Source organism: Perissodus microlepis, chromosome 18, assembly GCF_051167445.1.
Source record: "Perissodus microlepis isolate ML-2025 ecotype Zambia chromosome 18, ASM5116744v1, whole genome shotgun sequence".
Classification (NCBI taxonomy): Eukaryota; Metazoa; Chordata; class Actinopteri; order Cichliformes; family Cichlidae; genus Perissodus; species Perissodus microlepis.
This window is the reverse complement of record NC_140478.1, coordinates 33216267-33236098: the sequence shown is the minus strand read 5'-3', so window position 1 is coordinate 33236098 and position 19832 is coordinate 33216267. Positions and strand designations below refer to the sequence as shown.

At 41.9% G+C, this 19832-nt stretch overlaps 3 gene segments (V, D, J or C); all 3 read right to left on the bottom strand.

The window, feature by feature from the left end:
* Positions 1 to 7465: 7465 nt before the first annotated feature.
* On the bottom strand, positions 7466 to 8747 carry LOC146368656 (T cell receptor alpha variable 38-2/delta variable 8-like). The segment is given in 2 exon segments: positions 7466 to 8352; positions 8438 to 8747. Coding segments are annotated over 2 exon segments (438 nt in total).
* A 1115-nt stretch (positions 8748 to 9862) lies between these two features.
* On the bottom strand, positions 9863 to 11068 carry LOC146368655 (T cell receptor alpha variable 38-2/delta variable 8-like). The segment is given in 2 exon segments: positions 9863 to 10673; positions 10759 to 11068. Coding segments are annotated over 2 exon segments (438 nt in total).
* Positions 11069 to 18625: 7557 nt separating this feature from the next.
* On the bottom strand, positions 18626 to 19588 carry LOC146368654 (T cell receptor alpha variable 38-2/delta variable 8-like). The segment is given in 2 exon segments: positions 18626 to 19193; positions 19279 to 19588. Coding segments are annotated over 2 exon segments (438 nt in total).
* Positions 19589 to 19832: the final 244 nt, after the last annotated feature.

Genomic DNA, 19832 nt, shown 5'->3' with positions numbered 1-19832 from the left:
ATGTTGAATATGTCAGCTCCTCTGACTGTGAGCAGAAACAAAGTCAGAAACAGACTGAAGATCACTGACAGCCTGTGAGAGACAAAGAGAATCTGTGTCTGCATTTAGTTATAGCAGTGAAAGATGAAGAGAAGATATGACGGAAAAACTTTTGTTCAGATTCAAAGTTCAAGTGAAGACTTAGTGAAGGTCAAAGGAAAGAGAAATCACAGCTGCAGAGAATAGGAGGAGACTGCAGCAAGTAGACGACAGATGATCACAGATGGGCAGTAACGCGCTACTGTAATCCAAGTAACGATTACTATTGCAAAAAAGGTAATTAGATTACTGTTACTTTCCCGTAGGAACGCTGCGTTACTGCGTTACTAAAACCGTGATTTTTTTGCGAGAATGTCTCATGACAGTGACGTAAGCGAGTGCGACGTTCATGACAACAACTGTGTGCAGATCAACAATGGATCATATATCGAGTGCGGAGAGAGTATGAGTGTGCAGCGTTTAAAGCGTGGAAGTACTGACCTTACTTTGAGTTTGATTCTGTAAAGGGGCTGCATCCATCTGACACTGAGAGGGGAAACACTTAAACATGAGAGCAGGACAATGATGAAGGAGAGCATCATCATCTGATGTGATGAGTTCAAAGAGAATAAATGGAACAAGCATGAGATGGTCTTCCTGGTTGGACTTTTAGCTTCATGTGAGAGATTTTACCTTAAAGAGATAAACCTCTGTTACTCTGTTTATTTTGCTTCTGCTGCATTTTTGCATGTCCTCATCCACTAAATATAAAATAGTGTAAATGAGCAGCTTTTGATGTTTGACAGTTTTTATTGTGTCTGAACGTTCCTGCAGTTGGTTTGTGGTTGATGTGGATTTGCTGCTCATGTGAATCCTCCCACAGTGTTTCATTAGCAGCTGTAACCACAGTGACTCTGATAAAACAGGAATTAGCAGAATCCATCTGATATGAAGCTGTGCTTTGAATACCACTTCCCTCCTCTTTGAAGAGTAGTCAGATATCTGTGTTCAGGTTTTTGTACAGCCTCTTCTACACTTTGTATCACTGTGTTTGTAGAGCACAGTAGTAGAGAGCTGTGTCTGCCAGGGTTAGGGCTGCTATGGTCAGATTAGTTGATGTAGAAGATGTTTCTGAGTCATAACGTTTATCAGGAATATATTCAGCTGTCCCCCCCTTTCCTATTTTCCAGAGTATAAACTGAGGAGCCTGAAGGTCAGAATGATGTTTGTACCAATAAAGGTTAGCATAATCCGATGTTGTCTTATAGCTACATGTGAGTGTGACAGATTCTCCTTCTGTTTCAGTGACTTCAGGTTGTTGAGGAGTGATTGAGTCTCCAGCTGTTAGTCCTGGAAAAAGAAAGAAGAAAAGTAGTGAAATGCAGTCTGTATATCTGCTTAATGCAGCAGCTTCAACTAAACTTTAATCCCTGTTCTTAAACTCACCTATAATGTGAGATAGAAGCAAAAAGAGGTGCAGCAACATGTCTTTGGAGTTATTAAAGCCAGACAGACAGCACATGAACAATGTTCTTCCACTGCAGCACAATGACCAAGAAATAATGTCATTGGATGAGCTCAACCTCAGTGGGCGGGGCCAGTTTAATAGCTTAGCCAATCAAATAGTTTTGTGCTTCCACAGCAGCTCTGTCTCTGTCTCTGATCTTTACTGCTTCATTTCTCTGTTGTCTTTGTCATCAGTCCAATGACACAAGAATCAGAGGTTTAACAGTGTGTGGCTCCCTCTAGTGGATGCTGTGGAGTATTCTGTTGTCTTTGCTCCAAAGGTTTTTGTACAGAGTTTTGCTGTTTCCTGTCACTGTGGGCTGCAGAGCACAGTAGTACACAGCAGAGTCAGTCACTGCAGCAGAGGAGATCTGAAGAGTCATCAGTGTTTGATCATTGTTCACGTTCACAGACAGTCTAATGACTGGATCTGATGTCAGCTGTCCTTTGTCTGAGTGAGAGATCAGGAACTCTGGAGATTTTCCAGGATATTGTCGATACCAGAAGAAATAATCACCAAGAGCTGCTTGTCTGGAGTATTTATAGGAAAGAGTCATAGTGCTTCCTTCTAAAGTGGATTTCTGAGTGTCGAGTGCTGTGAGCTCCTCACAGATCACACCTGCAGAGAGAAAAAACTCAGAACATGGAAAAGTCTTACTAACAACAGAGATGGTGATTAAATATGAACTCACCTGTTAACAGGAAGAGAAGCCAGTAAGGAAACACACAGTGATGTAATGACAGCATGTTGAGGAACATAAAGTTTGTTTTGTGTTGAACTCTGTTGAATGTGGAGGTTTTTCTCTCTTCTATAGTTCAGTAACAGCTCAGCTCCTCCCTGAATCTCTGCTCCTCCTCTCTGCTCTCAGTCACTCCTCCTCCTGTGGTTCACACACTTTATAACCAAAATGATTTAAGGGAGCCGTGCGACACGTCACACAAGCAGAAGTCACATTAACGATGTAGACAGAGTCAGAGAGTCGCTGATACTCACACAGTTAAAAAGTCTGAAACTTGAGACATTTGGAGAAAAATGTGTAAGAAGTCCTGAATTCAAGAAACATCTCAGAATAGTTTGTGTATGTTGGGAAGGATTTTTGTTCACAACTGTTTGTTCAAATGAAGCATCATCTTATTTGATTTGATCTTCAAACACAAACCTGAGAGACGTCATGTCTGTGGACACGACATGCAGGAGTGTTGTGGTGCAGCAGCAGTCCCAGTTACAGCTGACACTTTTGGACACAACATCTGTTTTACTTTGAGGCTCTTTGGTCAGTTTGATGGTTTGTGATCCTACAGGAAATATATACTTTAAGTTACTTTACAGTTTATTTCAATGCTTCACTTGTATTAGACTACGATGTATATTTGAATGTTTTCATGACCCTTTGGGTGCAGATGTAATCCTTCTTTATTAATAACTGAACGTCTGAGCCATTTTTATTATTTTGTCCAGTTTAACAGCTCAGCTGCAGAAGGCTGAACATTATGGGCTGTAATGAATCAAGTTTTCTAATCAGTTTAATTATTGTAATTAATTATTTAATCTTTACTTTAAACAGAACCACACACAAGAACCTGAAGAAGTTAGCAGAACTTAAAGAAATAAGGCAACTGTAACACAGTGGGGAATCGCTGAAAAGAATATATCAATGGGCCAATAGTTTGACTATAGCAGCACAGGGTTGTGTTTACATGAGACACAGAGACATGAATGTTGCTCAAAAGAACCAGCTTTAGGGGTTAGGGTTTCGGCTTTAGTGAAATAAACCACAGGTTTGACAAACACATGTTAAGGTACTTTACAATTGTAGAGAGAAAACTTAAAAAAAATGAAAGAAAACTAAAACACATAAAACTACTAAAATAGTGACTTGGCCAAGTGTTACCTTTTGGTTTTCAGTGTTGGGTGCACCCTGACTCCTTAACTGTTACAGAAAACAGATCACTGAAATTCAATGTCCTTTCAAATGAAAATCTCACACTCCTTTCACATGTGCAGAATGTTCTACACAACAGCTTATTATTCAAAGTCCCAAGTAAAACATGTCCAAGGGGTAGAGTCCAAAGATTCCCAGGGTGTGAAAGAAAATAGGGATGAGAAAATGTCAGTCAGTGGTCTCATGTATAACCAGCTGTGTGGGAAAGTGTGAGTGATACAGGCCTACCACACCACAAGGTGCAGCAGATCATCAAGTGGAAAAGAAGAGATTCTCAGTCTCTCTAAGTCCAGGTGGGAAGGCTCGCCATCTAATTCAAAACAATAATAATAATAAATTTTATTTGAAAGCGCCTTTCAGAACACTCAAGGAACCTGTACACAGCAGAATAATGAAAGCACAAATTTAAAATAGCAGAGTGGAGAGGTTATGTGGGATAAGCTATTTTGAACAAGTGAGTTTTGAGTTGGGCCTTAAAGAGAGAGAAGGAAGTGATATTTCTTAAATCAGGAGGTCGGGAATTTCAGAGTCGAGGAGCAGAGCAGCTGAAGGCCCTGCTCCCCATGGTGGCACAACAGGGAGAGGGGACAGAGAGAGAAAGAGAAGAAGATGATCTGCTAGATCAACAGTAATGTCAGTAGAAGACAAGAAGGATTACACTGACTGGAGGAATTATTGCATATGCAACAATTATTACTCAAAACAATTCAGATGAATTCAGTTTCTCAACAATAAAGTGCAAAACAGACTAAAACTGAGACATACAGTATGTGCTCACCAATCTCAGTGTGTCATGGCCAAAGACAATGGTATAGTTTCTCTCAGTCGGAGCATGCGGGGCTCTAAATAACGTAACAGGGCATGTTTTTTACTCTTTAATGACAGTAATACAATGTCCCAATGAAAAGAGAAACAAATTAAGTTTGAGTGAAAATGTACATTTTTTGCACTCTCTGGGCAGCTGACTCAGTGACTCAAATGACTCAAAAAACATTTTGGTGAGTGACTCATTCAAAACTCGATTCAGTAAAAAGAACACTACTCTTTTTCTCCTGCCAGTCCGCAACTACACCCGCATGTAGCAGAAACACACAGCAGGTGGGTGGGACACACAGCGGCAGGCTCCTTTCCCATTGGTCAAAACATATTGGAACCTGTGTATTCTGATAGGTTGGGCTATCTCTATCATTTCTTAAAGTGATACGTTCATTTTATTTGGGTTACACCAGTGGTCCCCAACCTTTTTTGTGCCACGGACCGGTTTATGTTCGACACTTTTTTCATGGACTGGCCTTTAAGATATCGTGGATAAATACAACAAAATAAAACCAGTACCGGTACCAAGAACAGGAAGATTTATTCATTACACACGGGAAAAGACCCAGGGAAACCGAGTTAAAGGTAAAACGATTTAAAAAAACCCCAATAAAAACCGATAGAAACCCTGAAAACCATAAATTGTGCGCCCGAGCCTCAACTCTCGCAGCCCGGTACCAAAAGACTCACGGTCCAGTCCGTGGCCCGGGGGTTGGGGACCGCTGGCTTACTCAACCGACTGCCTCAGTATGTCGAGTGCTGCTAAATGTAACAGCTTTAGTATATTTCTGCAGTTCAACAGTAAATTTTTAAATGGTCTCACCCGTATCAGGAGACTGATGATGTTGTTCTTTGTTGCTGTGGTGAAATAACTAATAATCTTCCCGATGACATCATCAGTATCCATGAGGTGGGTCACTCCAAACATAACATGTGTCTCTGATGTGGAGCTTGTGACCCATGACCTCTGCACAGTATGGTCTGCTGTTCAGAGTTCTGGCACTCTAAGTAACTATTATGAAAAATACTAGATTCTCGTCACCAGTGCACATCTGAAAGAAATAAACTGGTATATTTGTTTTTTTCACTCATCCAAGAGACGATCTGAAATAGTGATGTGTCGGATCTTTGACGTGAACGACGCGAGCCGGCTCCTTATCGCAAGCCGTGGGTTTTTTTTTTCTCTCTCTCACCCTTTTTTCCGCTTCACTCCGCATGCGAGTCTTGTGCTTTACGCTGAGCAGAGGGGGAAGGGGCGGTAGTTACAGTCGCAGTAGCACAAGAACAGAGCAGGAGGGAGAGAGAGAGAGAGAAAGAGAGCCAGGGACAACAACGTCACATTAGAAAGGTATAGGAATCATCCACAACTATTTTCAGTTGCAGATGATAAAGGATTCAGAAAGTTTATTCATGCAGGTCCATATGACAGAGAATGTGCATCTTCTTTTTGTTTTATATTTTAATTTATATTTAATTGTGTTGTGGTTTGCAGTGTTTTGTGTTGTTTCACTTTAAGTTTGTTTAAAAGGAAAAAGATGAAAATTTAAATAGTTAAAAGTTGAAATGTGAATAGTTGGTTTTTGTATTATATGATTTATTTATTACATTTCATGTGGATTGAATAAATAAAAGTATATTTACGGTGGCCCCTACAGACAAAGCACGTACAAACTCTGAAGCACGTACAAAACACAACAGAAGTGCTCCAGGATGCTAGGGGCAGTGTTGAGCTTTTGTTACCTAGTGGCTACACAAGCCAGCAAGTACCAACGACCGGATTTGGTGTGTGGTAGTAACAGGTAAATGTTACCAGTCTGTCACCGAGCTGCACTGTGCATTAGTGACTCTGTTACATCTGTGAACTGCATCAGGTTTGAGTTACATTCAGATAATCAATGAGAATAAATGAGAATACAATGACTGAAACATTTAGCAGCTGATGAGGTTCATTGTCAGCTGGTCATGATTCAGTTCAGTTTTACTGATATAGCACCAAATCACAACAACAGTTGCCTCAAGGCGCTTTATACTGTGAGGTAAAGACCTTACAATGATACAGAGAAAACCACAACAGTCAGCTAAGCACCTACAAGCAAGCGCTTTGTCAACAACGGGAAAGAAAAACTCCCTTTTAACAGGAAGAAACCTCCGGCAGAACCAGGCTGAGGGCCCAGGACAAGGATAGACACAGGAAAGCGATCCTCTCTGTCATGGGCTCCACTTCAGTATGTACATGCAGGAGAAACCATATAAAGCCTCCGGGCCATGGGAGGGGGAGGCCTGCCTGCTGGAGAAGGTTGTGCTGGAGCGATTTGTGGAGGGGCTGCCTGGGGACACAGTGCGGTGCGTACGCTGCCACCAGCCTGCGTCTGTAGAGGCGGCTGTTACCCATTGTGGAGGATTATCTGACAGCCAGGGCTGAGGGGGATGAAGAGAGCGAGCCAACCGGCCGGTCGACAGGCCCCGGTCCGGGCACCAAAGTGGAGGCTCCCCACGCCCATCTCGGTGGAACAGGCCTGGTGCCCCAGCCCACTAACCCAGTGGATTTGCTTTCCAGCCATCGGAAGGGATGGTCATCCAGGTGGCCCAGAAGTGCCTGCTGTTATCCTCTGGGGAGAGGCCCAGGCAGTTTAGTAAGGCTTGGCAGACGTCCACAAAGCTGCCCCACGATGCTGGTGGCACGCTGAGAGCCACCGTCTGGGCCAGACCCTTGCATTGTGTATTTTTTTTACCTTTGTCACTGTATTTTCTTGAGCTATGCTAATCTTAATCTTTTCATATTCATGAAACATCTGCAGGAATAAAAAATCTGGGAAGTAAAAAAAATATGAAATGAAGATTGTTGGAATTGATATGTTTGGTATAATCATTTGTGTATATCAGATATCATATCCTTAAGATTCTGTGTGCACTCTGTGCACCATGAGATGAGAGGAAGCAGCCTCGACGTTATCATTTCCATTAAAGCTGTAGAAACCAGTCTGTCTTGTTCGTTATCTCAAAGTGTAAGACTTCACACCTTTAAATGTCCTATTGCAAGTTCATGTTTTTTAGCAAGATGTTTACTTCTGCTTTTCTGCATACAGTTTAAGTTCATTGAAAGGTCATATGTCTGCGTATGGTATAGCTGGAAACACACACACACAGAATACAGACACTGATGTTGTTTAGATAATGCCACATGTAATTGTGATTGCATATTCATGAATGATTGCTTGCTGACAATAAAAAGGGCTGTAGCGAAGGAATCAGCTGAAGTTAGTTGAGTTCAGGTGAAGGAATCTTTTCCTCAACTTTGACTTCCTTGGCGAGCCACAAGGACAAAGAGCTCTGTCTTGTCTTGTGTTGTTGTGCAGTTTGTTGGTCTTGTGTTCCAGCAGGGGTTGTGCCTAGATAAACCCAACAAAGATTAAAAGTCGTGCTTTGATGTTTAAAGTGTCACTAACAGGTCTGCTAACATCAAGCTGTGATCTGCACATCTGATCATGAAAAGACTGTTTTAAAGGAACTGCAGTGAGAGAGAGAGAGAGAGAGAGAGAGCACAACGATGGTGGATGATTCATTTATATGAGCAATCTCTCCTTTAACGACTGAATTATAGCTTCTGATTTTATGTAACAGACATTGTATTGATTCAACCAAACAAATCACAGAGGTTTAACAGTGTGTGGCTCCCTCTAGTGGATGTTGTGGAGTATGCTGTTGTCTTTGCTCCAAAGGTTTTTGTACAGAGTTTTGCTGTTTCCTGTCACTGTGGGCTGCAGAGCACAGTAGTACACAGCAGAGTCAGACAGCTGAAGCTTCTGGATCTTCAGAGGAACTGATCTGATGCTGGAATCCAGTGTGGATGAAAATCTCTCCTTGAACTCGTCTGCTGTGTTTCCTTGATCCCTGCTAACACGACTCAGGATGAATTTGGGGCTGTTGTTTCCATCCTGTTTGTACCAGAAGAGAGAAGGAGCTGTTGTAGTGCTGCTGTTATACTGACAGCCAAGTGTTACTGTGCCTCCTTCAGCAGCAGCCTCTTCTCCTTTTGCTTGCAGCACGTTGTCTTTTTGTGCTCTGCATTCTGTAAAACACCAACAAACAGTATCAGTGTGCTGTTAAAGAATCACGTCAATGTTGATATCAAAGAAACAGAGTTGTGTTCATACCGAGGCACATAGCAGCCAGCAGCACTGAGATGAACAGAGGCGTCATATCTGCAGTGTAGAGTAACTGTGAGCTACAGCAAGTATAAAGAAGCTGTGATCTCTCTGTTTAGTCTTCATCAACACTAAGTTGGTGGATTAGAAGGAGGAGCCTGATCACAGTGACAGGACTCATTCACAGCCCTGTGTTATTCCCCCTGCTGACAGCTTTACACTCAGCACGTCTTTCTGCTGCTTTCAGTGGATATTTGCTCCTATTGCAGGAAGCAGGTTTAACAGACTGAACTGTGAGTCGAGAAACAAGCACAGGATAAATAAAGAGCAGAGGCTCCGTTTTAATCCAGGGAACCAAAGAATATGAATGTGTGTCAGTGTGGATCATCATGTTCATCTTTAAAAACTGAAGAAGAGAAAACAGTAGAAGAATCTTCTTGTATCTGCCAAAATGTTTCATGACTGAATTTTAACACTGGGAATTTGGAGAGTGTGGAGTCCTGATATCCGGTGTAGTGGTGCAGTGTGGGGAGAAGAATCAGTAGGAAATGAGACATTGTTGGTCTTCTCTGGTTAAAGTGAAGCTTTGAGACTTAAAGTGACTTCAGACTGAACTTCAACAACGTGTGAAATGGATCTGATACCATCAATGATGGCGCTGATTTAAATGTCCAATCAGAACACAGAGGAGAAACTGTACCTATGACATCATCGAGAAAAAACACAAAGACGTGATTCTTATAAAAAAATGAAGGAAAAGTTTAAACCATGCAGGAGAAAATGTGAGAATAACAAAGTAAATCTTTCAGCTGTAAAACATCATTAATGCACCAACAATGTTGGGAGTTTATTACTAGTTACTTTATTTGACTTCTGATGCTTTTTACACACATCATCACTAAATAAGGAATAAAATGTCTTCATGTCTGAACGTTCCTGCAGTTGGTTTGTGGTTGATGTGGATTTGCTGCTCATGTGAATCCTCCCACAGTGTTTCATTAGCAGCTGTAACCACAGTGACTCTGATAAAACAGGAATTAGCAGAATCCATCTGATATGAAGCTGTGCTTTGAATACCACTTCCCTCCTCTTTGAAGAGTAGTCAGATATCTGTGTTCAGGTTTTTGTACAGCCTCTTCTACACTTTGTATCACTGTGTTTGTAGAGCACAGTAGTAGAGAGCTGTGTCTGCCAGGGTTAGGGCTGCTATGGTCAGATTAGTTGATGTAGAAGATGTTTCTGAGTCATAACGTTTATCAGGAATATATTCAGCTGTCCCCCCCTTTCCTATTTTCCAGAGTATGAACTGAGGAGCCTGAAGGTCAGAATAATGTTTGTACCAGTGAAGTAAAGCACCAGCTGCATCTGTCTCATAGCTACATGTGAGTGTGACAGATTTTCCTTCTGTTTTAGTGACTTCAGCTTGTTGAGGAGTGATTGAGTCTCCAGCTGTTAGTCCTGGAAAAAGAAAGAAGAAAAGTAGTGAAATGCAGTCTGTATATCTGCTTAATGCAGCAGCTTCAACTAAACTTTAATCCCTGTTCTTAAACTCACCTATAATGTGAGATAGAAGCAAAAAGAGGTGCAGCAACATGTCTTTGGAGTTATTAAAGCCAGACAGACAGCACATGAACAATGTTCTTCCACTGCAGCACAATGACCAACAAATAATGTCATTGGATGAGCTCAGGTTCAGTGGGCGGGGCCAGTTTAATAGCTCATCCAATCAAACAGTTTTGTGCTTCCACAGCAGCTCTGTCTCTGTCTCTGATCTTTACTGCTTCATTTCTCTGTTGTCTTTGTCATCAGTCCAATGACACAAGAATCAGAGGTTTAACAGTGTGTGGCTCCCTCTAGTGGATGTTGTGGAGTATGCTGTTGTCTTTGCTCCAAAGGTTTTTGTACAGAGTTTTGCTGTTTCCTGTCACTGTGGGCTGCAGAGCACAGTAGTACACAGCAGAGTCAGACAGCTGAAGCTTCTGGATCTTCAGAGGAACTGATCTGATGCTGGAATCCAGTGTGGATGAAAATCTCTCCTTGAACTCGTCTGCTGTGTTTCCTTGATCCCTGCTAACACGACTCAGGATGAATTTGGGGCTGTTGTTTCCATCCTGTTTGTACCAGAAGAGAGAAGGAGCTGTTGTAGTGCTGCTGTTATACTGACAGCCAAGTGTTACTGTGCCTCCTTCAGCAGCAGCCTCTTCTCCTTTTGCTTGCAGCACGTTGTCTTTTTGTGCTCTGCATTCTGTAAAACACCAACAAACAGTATCAGTGTGCTGTTAAAGAATCACGTCAATGTTGATATCAAAGAAACAGAGTTGTGTTCATACCGAGGCACATAGCAGCCAGCAGCACTGAGATGAACAGAGGCGTCATATCTGCAGTGTAGAGTAACTGTGAGCTACAGCAAGTATAAAGAAGCTGTGATCTCTCTGTTTAGTCTTCATCAACACTAAGTTGGTGGATTAGAAGGAGGAGCCTGATCACAGTGACAGGACTCATTCACAGCCCTGTGTTATTCCCCCTGCTGACAGCTTTACACTCAGCACGTCTTTCTGCTGCTTTCAGTGGATATTTGCTCCTATTGCAGGAAGCAGGTTTAACAGACTGAACTGTGAGTCGAGAAACAAGCACAGGATAAATAAAGAGCAGAGGCTCCGTTTTAATCCAGGGAACCAAAGAATATGAATGTGTGTCAGTGTGGATCATCATGTTCATCTTTAAAAACTGAAGAAGAGAAAACAGTAGAAGAATCTTCTTGTATCTGCCAAAATGTTTCATGACTGAATTTTAACACTGGGAATTTGGAGAGTGTGGAGTCCTGATATCCGGTGTAGTGGTGCAGTGTGGGGAGAAGAATCAGTAGGAAATGAGACATTGTTGGTCTTCTCTGGTTAAAGTGAAGCTTTGAGACTTAAAGTGACTTCAGACTGAACTTCAACAACGTGTGAAATGGATCTGATACCATCAATGATGGCGCTGATTTAAATGTCCAATCAGAACACAGAGGAGAAACTGTACCTATGACATCATCGAGAAAAAACACAAAGACGTGATTCTTATAAAAAAATGAAGGAAAAGTTTAAACCATGCAGGAGAAAATGTGAGAATAACAAAGTAAATCTTTCAGCTGTAAAACATCATTAATGCACCAACAATGTTGGGAGTTTATTACTAGTTACTTTATTTGACTTCTGATGCTTTTTACACACATCATCACTAAATAAGGAATAAAATGTCTTCATGTCTGAACGTTCCTGCAGTTGGTTTGTGGTTGATGTGGATTTGCTGCTCATGTGAATCCTCCCACAGTGTTTCATTAGCAGCTGTAACCACAGTGACTCTGATAAAACAGGAATTAGCAGAATCCATCTGATATGAAGCTGTGCTTTGAATACCACTTCCCTCCTCTTTGAAGAGTAGTCAGATATCTGTGTTCAGGTTTTTGTACAGCCTCTTCTACACTTTGTATCACTGTGTTTGTAGAGCACAGTAGTAGAGAGCTGTGTCTGCCAGGGTTAGGGCTGCTATGGTCAGATTAGTTGATGTAGAAGATGTTTCTGAGTCATAACGTTTATCAGGAATATATTCAGCTGTCCCCCCCTTTCCTATTTTCCAGAGTATGAACTGAGGAGCCTGAAGGTCAGAATAATGTTTGTACCAGTGAAGTAAAGCACCAGCTGCATCTGTCTCATAGCTACATGTGAGTGTGACAGATTTTCCTTCTGTTTTAGTGACTTCAGCTTGTTGAGGAGTGATTGAGTCTCCAGCTGTTAGTCCTGGAAAAAGAAAGAAGAAAAGTAGTGAAATGCAGTCTGTATATCTGCTTAATGCAGCAGCTTCAACTAAACTTTAATCCCTGTTCTTAAACTCACCTATAATGTGAGATAGAAGCAAAAAGAGGTGCAGCAACATGTCTTTGGAGTTATTAAAGCCAGACAGACAGCACATGAACAATGTTCTTCCACTGCAGCACAATGACCAACAAATAATGTCATTGGATGAGCTCAGGTTCAGTGGGCGGGGCCAGTTTAATAGCTCATCCAATCAAACAGTTTTGTGCTTCCACAGCAGCTCTGTCTCTGTCTCTGATCTTTACTGCTTCATTTCTCTGTTGTCTTTGTCATCAGTCCAATGACACAAGAATCAGAGGTTTAACAGTGTGTGGCTCCCTCTAGTGGATGTTGTGGAGTATTCTGTTGTCTTTGCTCCAAAGGTTTTTGTACAGAGTTTTGCTGTTTCCTGTCACTGTGGGCCTCACAGCACAGTAGTACACAGCAGAGTCAGTCACTGCAGCAGAGGAGATCTGAAGAGTCATCAGTGTTTGATCATTGTTCACGTTCACAGACAGTCTAATGACTGGATCTGATGTCAGCTGTCCTTTGTCTGAGTGAGAGATCAGGAACTCTGGAGATTTTCCAGGATATTGTCGATACCAGAAGAAATAATCACCAGGAGCTGCTTGTCTGGAGTATTTATAGGAAAGAGTCATAGTGCTTCCTTCTAAAGTGGATTTCTGAGTGTCGAGTGCTGTGAGCTCCTCACAGATCACACCTGCAGAGAGAAAAAACTCAGAACATGGAAAAGTCTTACTAACAACAGAGATGGTGATTAAATATGAACTCACCTGTTAACAGGAAGAGAAGCCAGTAAGGAAACACACAGTGATGTAATGACAGCATGTTGAGGAACATAAAGTTTGTTTTGTGTTGAACTCTTTTGAATGTGGAGGTTTTTCTCTCTTCTATAGTTCAGTAACAGCTCAGCTCCTCCCTGAATCTCTGCTCCTCCTCTCTGCTCTCAGTCACTCCTCCTCCTGTGGTTCACACACTTTATAACCAAAATGATTTAAGGGAGCCGTGCGACACGTCACACAAGCAGAAGTCACATTAACGATGTAGACAGAGTCAGAGAGTCGCTGATACTCACACAGTTAAAAAGTCTGAAACTTGAGACATTTGGAGAAAAATGTGTAAGAAGTCCTGAATTCAAGAAACATCTCAGAATAGTTTGTGTATGTTGGGAAGGATTTTTGTTCACAACTGTTTGTTCAAATGAAGCATCATCTTATTTGATTTGATCTTCAAACACAAACCTGAGAGACGTCATGTCTGTGGACACGACATGCAGGAGTGTTGTGGTGCAGCAGCAGTCCCAGTTACAGCTGACACTTTTGGACACAACATCTGTTTTACTTTGAGGCTCTTTGGTCAGTTTGATGGTTTGTGATCCTACAGGAAATATATACTTTAAGTTACTTTACAGTTTATTTCAATGCTTCACTTGTATTAGACTACGATGTATATTTGAATGTTTTCATGACCCTTTGGGTGCAGATGTAATCCTTCTTTATTAATAACTGAACGTCTGAGCCATTTTTATTATTTTGTCCAGTTTAACAGCTCAGCTGCAGAAGGCTGAACATTATGGGCTGTAATGAATCAAGTTTTCTAATCAGTTTAATTATTGTAATTAATTATTTAATCTTTACTTTAAACAGAACCACACACAAGAACCTGAAGAAGTTAGCAGAACTTAAAGAAATAAGGCAACTGTAACACAGTGGGGAATCGCTGAAAAGAATATATCAATGGGCCAATAGTTTGACTATAGCAGCACAGGGTTGTGTTTACATGAGACACAGAGACATGAATGTTGCTCAAAAGAACCAGCTTTAGGGGTTAGGGTTTCGGCTTTAGTGAAATAAACCACAGGTTTGACAAACACATGTTAAGGTACTTTACAATTGTAGAGAGAAAACTTAAAAAAAATGAAAGAAAACTAAAACACATAAAACTACTAAAATAGTGACTTGGCCAAGTGTTACCTTTTGGTTTTCAGTGTTGGGTGCACCCTGACTCCTTAACTGTTACAGAAAACAGATCACTGAAATTCAATGTCCTTTCAAATGAAAATCTCACACTCCTTTCACATGTGCAGAATGTTCTACACAACAGCTTATTATTCAAAGTCCCAAGTAAAACATGTCCAAGGGGTAGAGTCCAAAGATTCCCAGGGTGTGAAAGAAAATAGGGATGAGAAAATGTCAGTCAGTGGTCTCATGTATAACCAGCTGTGTGGGAAAGTGTGAGTGATACAGGCCTACCACACCACAAGGTGCAGCAGATCATCAAGTGGAAAAGAAGAGATTCTCAGTCTCTCTAAGTCCAGGTGGGAAGGCTCGCCATCTAATTCAAAACAATAATAATAATAAATTTTATTTGAAAGCGCCTTTCAGAACACTCAAGGAACCTGTACACAGCAGAATAATGAAAGCACAAATTTAAAATAGCAGAGTGGAGAGGTTATGTGGGATAAGCTATTTTGAACAAGTGAGTTTTGAGTTGGGCCTTAAAGAGAGAGAAGGAAGTGATATTTCTTAAATCAGGAGGTCGGGAATTTCAGAGTCGAGGAGCAGAGCAGCTGAAGGCCCTGCTCCCCATGGTGGCACAACAGGGAGAGGGGACAGAGAGAGAAAGAGAAGAAGATGATCTGCTAGATCAACAGTAATGTCAGTAGAAGACAAGAAGGATTACACTGACTGGAGGAATTATTGCATATGCAACAATTATTACTCAAAACAATTCAGATGAATTCAGTTTCTCAACAATAAAGTGCAAAACAGACTAAAACTGAGACATACAGTATGTGCTCACCAATCTCAGTGTGTCATGGCCAAAGACAATGGTATAGTTTCTCTCAGTCGGAGCATGCGGGGCTCTAAATAACGTAACAGGGCATGTTTTTTACTCTTTAATGACAGTAATACAATGTCCCAATGAAAAGAGAAACAAATTAAGTTTGAGTGAAAATGTACATTTTTTGCACTCTCTGGGCAGCTGACTCAGTGACTCAAATGACTCAAAAAACATTTTGGTGAGTGACTCATTCAAAACTCGATTCAGTAAAAAGAACACTACTCTTTTTCTCCTGCCAGTCCGCAACTACACCCGCATGTAGCAGAAACACACAGCAGGTGGGTGGGACACACAGCGGCAGGCTCCTTTCCCATTGGTCAAAACATATTGGAACCTGTGTATTCTGATAGGTTGGGCTATCTCTATCATTTCTTAAAGTGATACGTTCATTTTATTTGGGTTACACCAGTGGTCCCCAACCTTTTTTGTGCCACGGACCGGTTTATGTTCGACACTTTTTTCATGGACTGGCCTTTAAGATATCGTGGATAAATACAACAAAATAAAACCAGTACCGGTACCAAGAACAGGAAGATTTATTCATTACACACGGGAAAAGACCCAGGGAAACCGAGTTAAAGGTAAAACGATTTAAAAAAACCCCAATAAAAACCGATAGAAACCCTGAAAACCATAAATTGTGCGCCCGAGCCTCAACTCTCGCAGCCCGGTACCAAAAGACTCACGGTCCAGTCCGTGGCCCGGGGGTTGGGGACCGCTGGCTTACTCAACCGACTGCCTCAGTATGTCGAGTGCTGCTAAATGTAACAGCTTTAGTATATTTCTGCAGTTCAACAGTAAATTTTTAAATGGTCTCACCCGTATCAGGAGACTGATGATGTTGTTCTTTGTTGCTGTGGTGAAATAACTAATAATCTTCCCGATGACATCATCAGTATCCATGAGGTGGGTCACTCCAAACATAACATGTGTCTCTGATGTGGAGCTTGTGACCCATGACCTCTGCACAGTATGGTCTGCTGTTCAGAGTTCTGGCACTCTAAGTAACTATTATGAAAAATACTAGATTCTCGTCACCAGTGCACATCTGAAAGAAATAAACTGGTATATTTGTTTTTTTCACTCATCCAAGAGACGATCTGAAATAGTGATGTGTCGGATCTTTGACGTGAACGACGCGAGCCGGCTCCTTATCGCAAGCCGTGGTTTTTTTTTTTCTCTCTCTCACCCTTTTTTCCGCTTCACTCCGCATGCGAGTCTTGTGCTTTACGCTGAGCAGAGGGGGAAGGGGCGGTAGTTACAGTCGCAGTAGCACAAGAACAGAGCAGGAGGGAGAGAGAGAGAGAGAAAGAGAGCCAGGGACAACAACGTCACATTAGAAAGGTATAGGAATCATCCACAACTATTTTCAGTTGCAGATGATAAAGGATTCAGAAAGTTTATTCATGCAGGTCCATATGACAGAGAATGTGCATCTTCTTTTTGTTTTATATTTTAATTTATATTTAATTGTGTTGTGGTTTGCAGTGTTTTGTGTTGTTTCACTTTAAGTTTGTTTAAAAGGAAAAAGATGAAAATTTAAATAGTTAAAAGTTGAAATGTGAATAGTTGGTTTTTGTATTATATGATTTATTTATTACATTTCATGTGGATTGAATAAATAAAAGTATATTTACGGTGGCCCCTACAGACAAAGCACGTACAAACTCTGAAGCACGTACAAAACACAACAGAAGTGCTCCAGGATGCTAGGGGCAGTGTTGAGCTTTTGTTACCTAGTGGCTACACAAGCCAGCAAGTACCAACGACCGGATTTGGTGTGTGGTAGTAACAGGTAAATGTTACCAGTCTGTCACCGAGCTGCACTGTGCATTAGTGACTCTGTTACATCTGTGAACTGCATCAGGTTTGAGTTACATTCAGATAATCAATGAGAATAAATGAGAATACAATGACTGAAACATTTAGCAGCTGATGAGGTTCATTGTCAGCTGGTCATGATTCAGTTCAGTTTTACTGATATAGCACCAAATCACAACAACAGTTGCCTCAAGGCGCTTTATACTGTGAGGTAAAGACCTTACAATGATACAGAGAAAACCACAACAGTCAGCTAAGCACCTACAAGCAAGCGCTTTGTCAACAACGGGAAAGAAAAACTCCCTTTTAACAGGAAGAAACCTCCGGCAGAACCAGGCTGAGGGCCCAGGACAAGGATAGACACAGGAAAGCGATCCTCTCTGTCATGGGCTCCACTTCAGTATGTACATGCAGGAGAAACCATATAAAGCCTCCGGGCCATGGGAGGGGGAGGCCTGCCTGCTGGAGAAGGTTGTGCTGGAGCGATTTGTGGAGGGGCTGCCTGGGGACACAGTGCGGTGCGTACGCTGCCACCAGCCTGCGTCTGTAGAGGCGGCTGTTACCCATTGTGGAGGATTATCTGACAGCCAGGGCTGAGGGGGATGAAGAGAGCGAGCCAACCGGCCGGTCGACAGGCCCCGGTCCGGGCACCAAAGTGGAGGCTCCCCACGCCCATCTCGGTGGAACAGGCCTGGTGCCCCAGCCCACTAACCCAGTGGATTTGCTTTCCAGCCATCGGAAGGGATGGTCATCCAGGTGGCCCAGAAGTGCCTGCTGTTATCCTCTGGGGAGAGGCCCAGGCAGTTTAGTAAGGCTTGGCAGACGTCCACAAAGCTGCCCCACGATGCTGGTGGCACGCTGAGAGCCACCGTCTGGGCCAGACCCTTGCATTGTGTATTTTTTTTACCTTTGTCACTGTATTTTCTTGAGCTATGCTAATCTTAATCTTTTCATATTCATGAAACATCTGCAGGAATAAAAAATCTGGGAAGTAAAAAAAATATGAAATGAAGATTGTTGGAATTGATATGTTTGGTATAATCATTTGTGTATATCAGATATCATATCCTTAAGATTCTGTGTGCACTCTGTGCACCATGAGATGAGAGGAAGCAGCCTCGACGTTATCATTTCCATTAAAGCTGTAGAAACCAGTCTGTCTTGTTCGTTATCTCAAAGTGTAAGACTTCACACCTTTAAATGTCCTATTGCAAGTTCATGTTTTTTAGCAAGATGTTTACTTCTGCTTTTCTGCATACAGTTTAAGTTCATTGAAAGGTCATATGTCTGCGTATGGTATAGCTGGAAACACACACACACAGAATACAGACACTGATGTTGTTTAGATAATGCCACATGTAATTGTGATTGCATATTCATGAATGATTGCTTGCTGACAATAAAAAGGGCTGTAGCGAAGGAATCAGCTGAAGTTAGTTGAGTTCAGGTGAAGGAATCTTTTCCTCAACTTTGACTTCCTTGGCGAGCCACAAGGACAAAGAGCTCTGTCTTGTCTTGTGTTGTTGTGCAGTTTGTTGGTCTTGTGTTCCAGCAGGGGTTGTGCCTAGATAAACCCAACAAAGATTAAAAGTCGTGCTTTGATGTTTAAAGTGTCACTAACAGGTCTGCTAACATCAAGCTGTGATCTGCACATCTGATCATGAAAAGACTGTTTTAAAGGAACTGCAGTGAGAGAGAGAGAGAGAGAGAGAGAGAGCACAACGATGGTGGATGATTCATTTATATGAGCAATCTCTCCTTTAACGACTGAATTATAGCTTCTGATTTTATGTAACAGACATTGTATTGATTCAACCAAACAAATCACAGAGGTTTAACAGTGTGTGGCTCCCTCTAGTGGATGTTGTGGAGTATGCTGTTGTCTTTGCTCCAAAGGTTTTTGTACAGAGTTTTGCTGTTTCCTGTCACTGTGGGCTGCAGAGCACAGTAGTACACAGCAGAGTCAGACAGCTGAAGCTTCTGGATCTTCAGAGGAACTGATCTGATGCTGGAATCCAGTGTGGATGAAAATCTCTCCTTGAACTCGTCTGCTGTGTTTCCTTGATCCCTGCTAACACGACTCAGGATGAATTTGGGGCTGTTGTTTCCATCCTGTTTGTACCAGAAGAGAGAAGGAGCTGTTGTAGTGCTGCTGTTATACTGACAGCCAAGTGTTACTGTGCCTCCTTCAGCAGCAGCCTCTTCTCCTTTTGCTTGCAGCACGTTGTCTTTTTGTGCTCTGCATTCTGTAAAACACCAACAAACAGTATCAGTGTGCTGTTAAAGAATCACGTCAATGTTGATATCAAAGAAACAGAGTTGTGTTCATACCGAGGCACATAGCAGCCAGCAGCACTGAGATGAACAGAGGCGTCATATCTGCAGTGTAGAGTAACTGTGAGCTACAGCAAGTATAAAGAAGCTGTGATCTCTCTGTTTAGTCTTCATCAACACTAAGTTGGTGGATTAGAAGGAGGAGCCTGATCACAGTGACAGGACTCATTCACAGCCCTGTGTTATTCCCCCTGCTGACAGCTTTACACTCAGCACGTCTTTCTGCTGCTTTCAGTGGATATTTGCTCCTATTGCAGGAAGCAGGTTTAACAGACTGAACTGTGAGTCGAGAAACAAGCACAGGATAAATAAAGAGCAGAGGCTCCGTTTTAATCCAGGGAACCAAAGAATATGAATGTGTGTCAGTGTGGATCATCATGTTCATCTTTAAAAACTGAAGAAGAGAAAACAGTAGAAGAATCTTCTTGTATCTGCCAAAATGTTTCATGACTGAATTTTAACACTGGGAATTTGGAGAGTGTGGAGTCCTGATATCCGGTGTAGTGGTGCAGTGTGGGGAGAAGAATCAGTAGGAAATGAGACATTGTTGG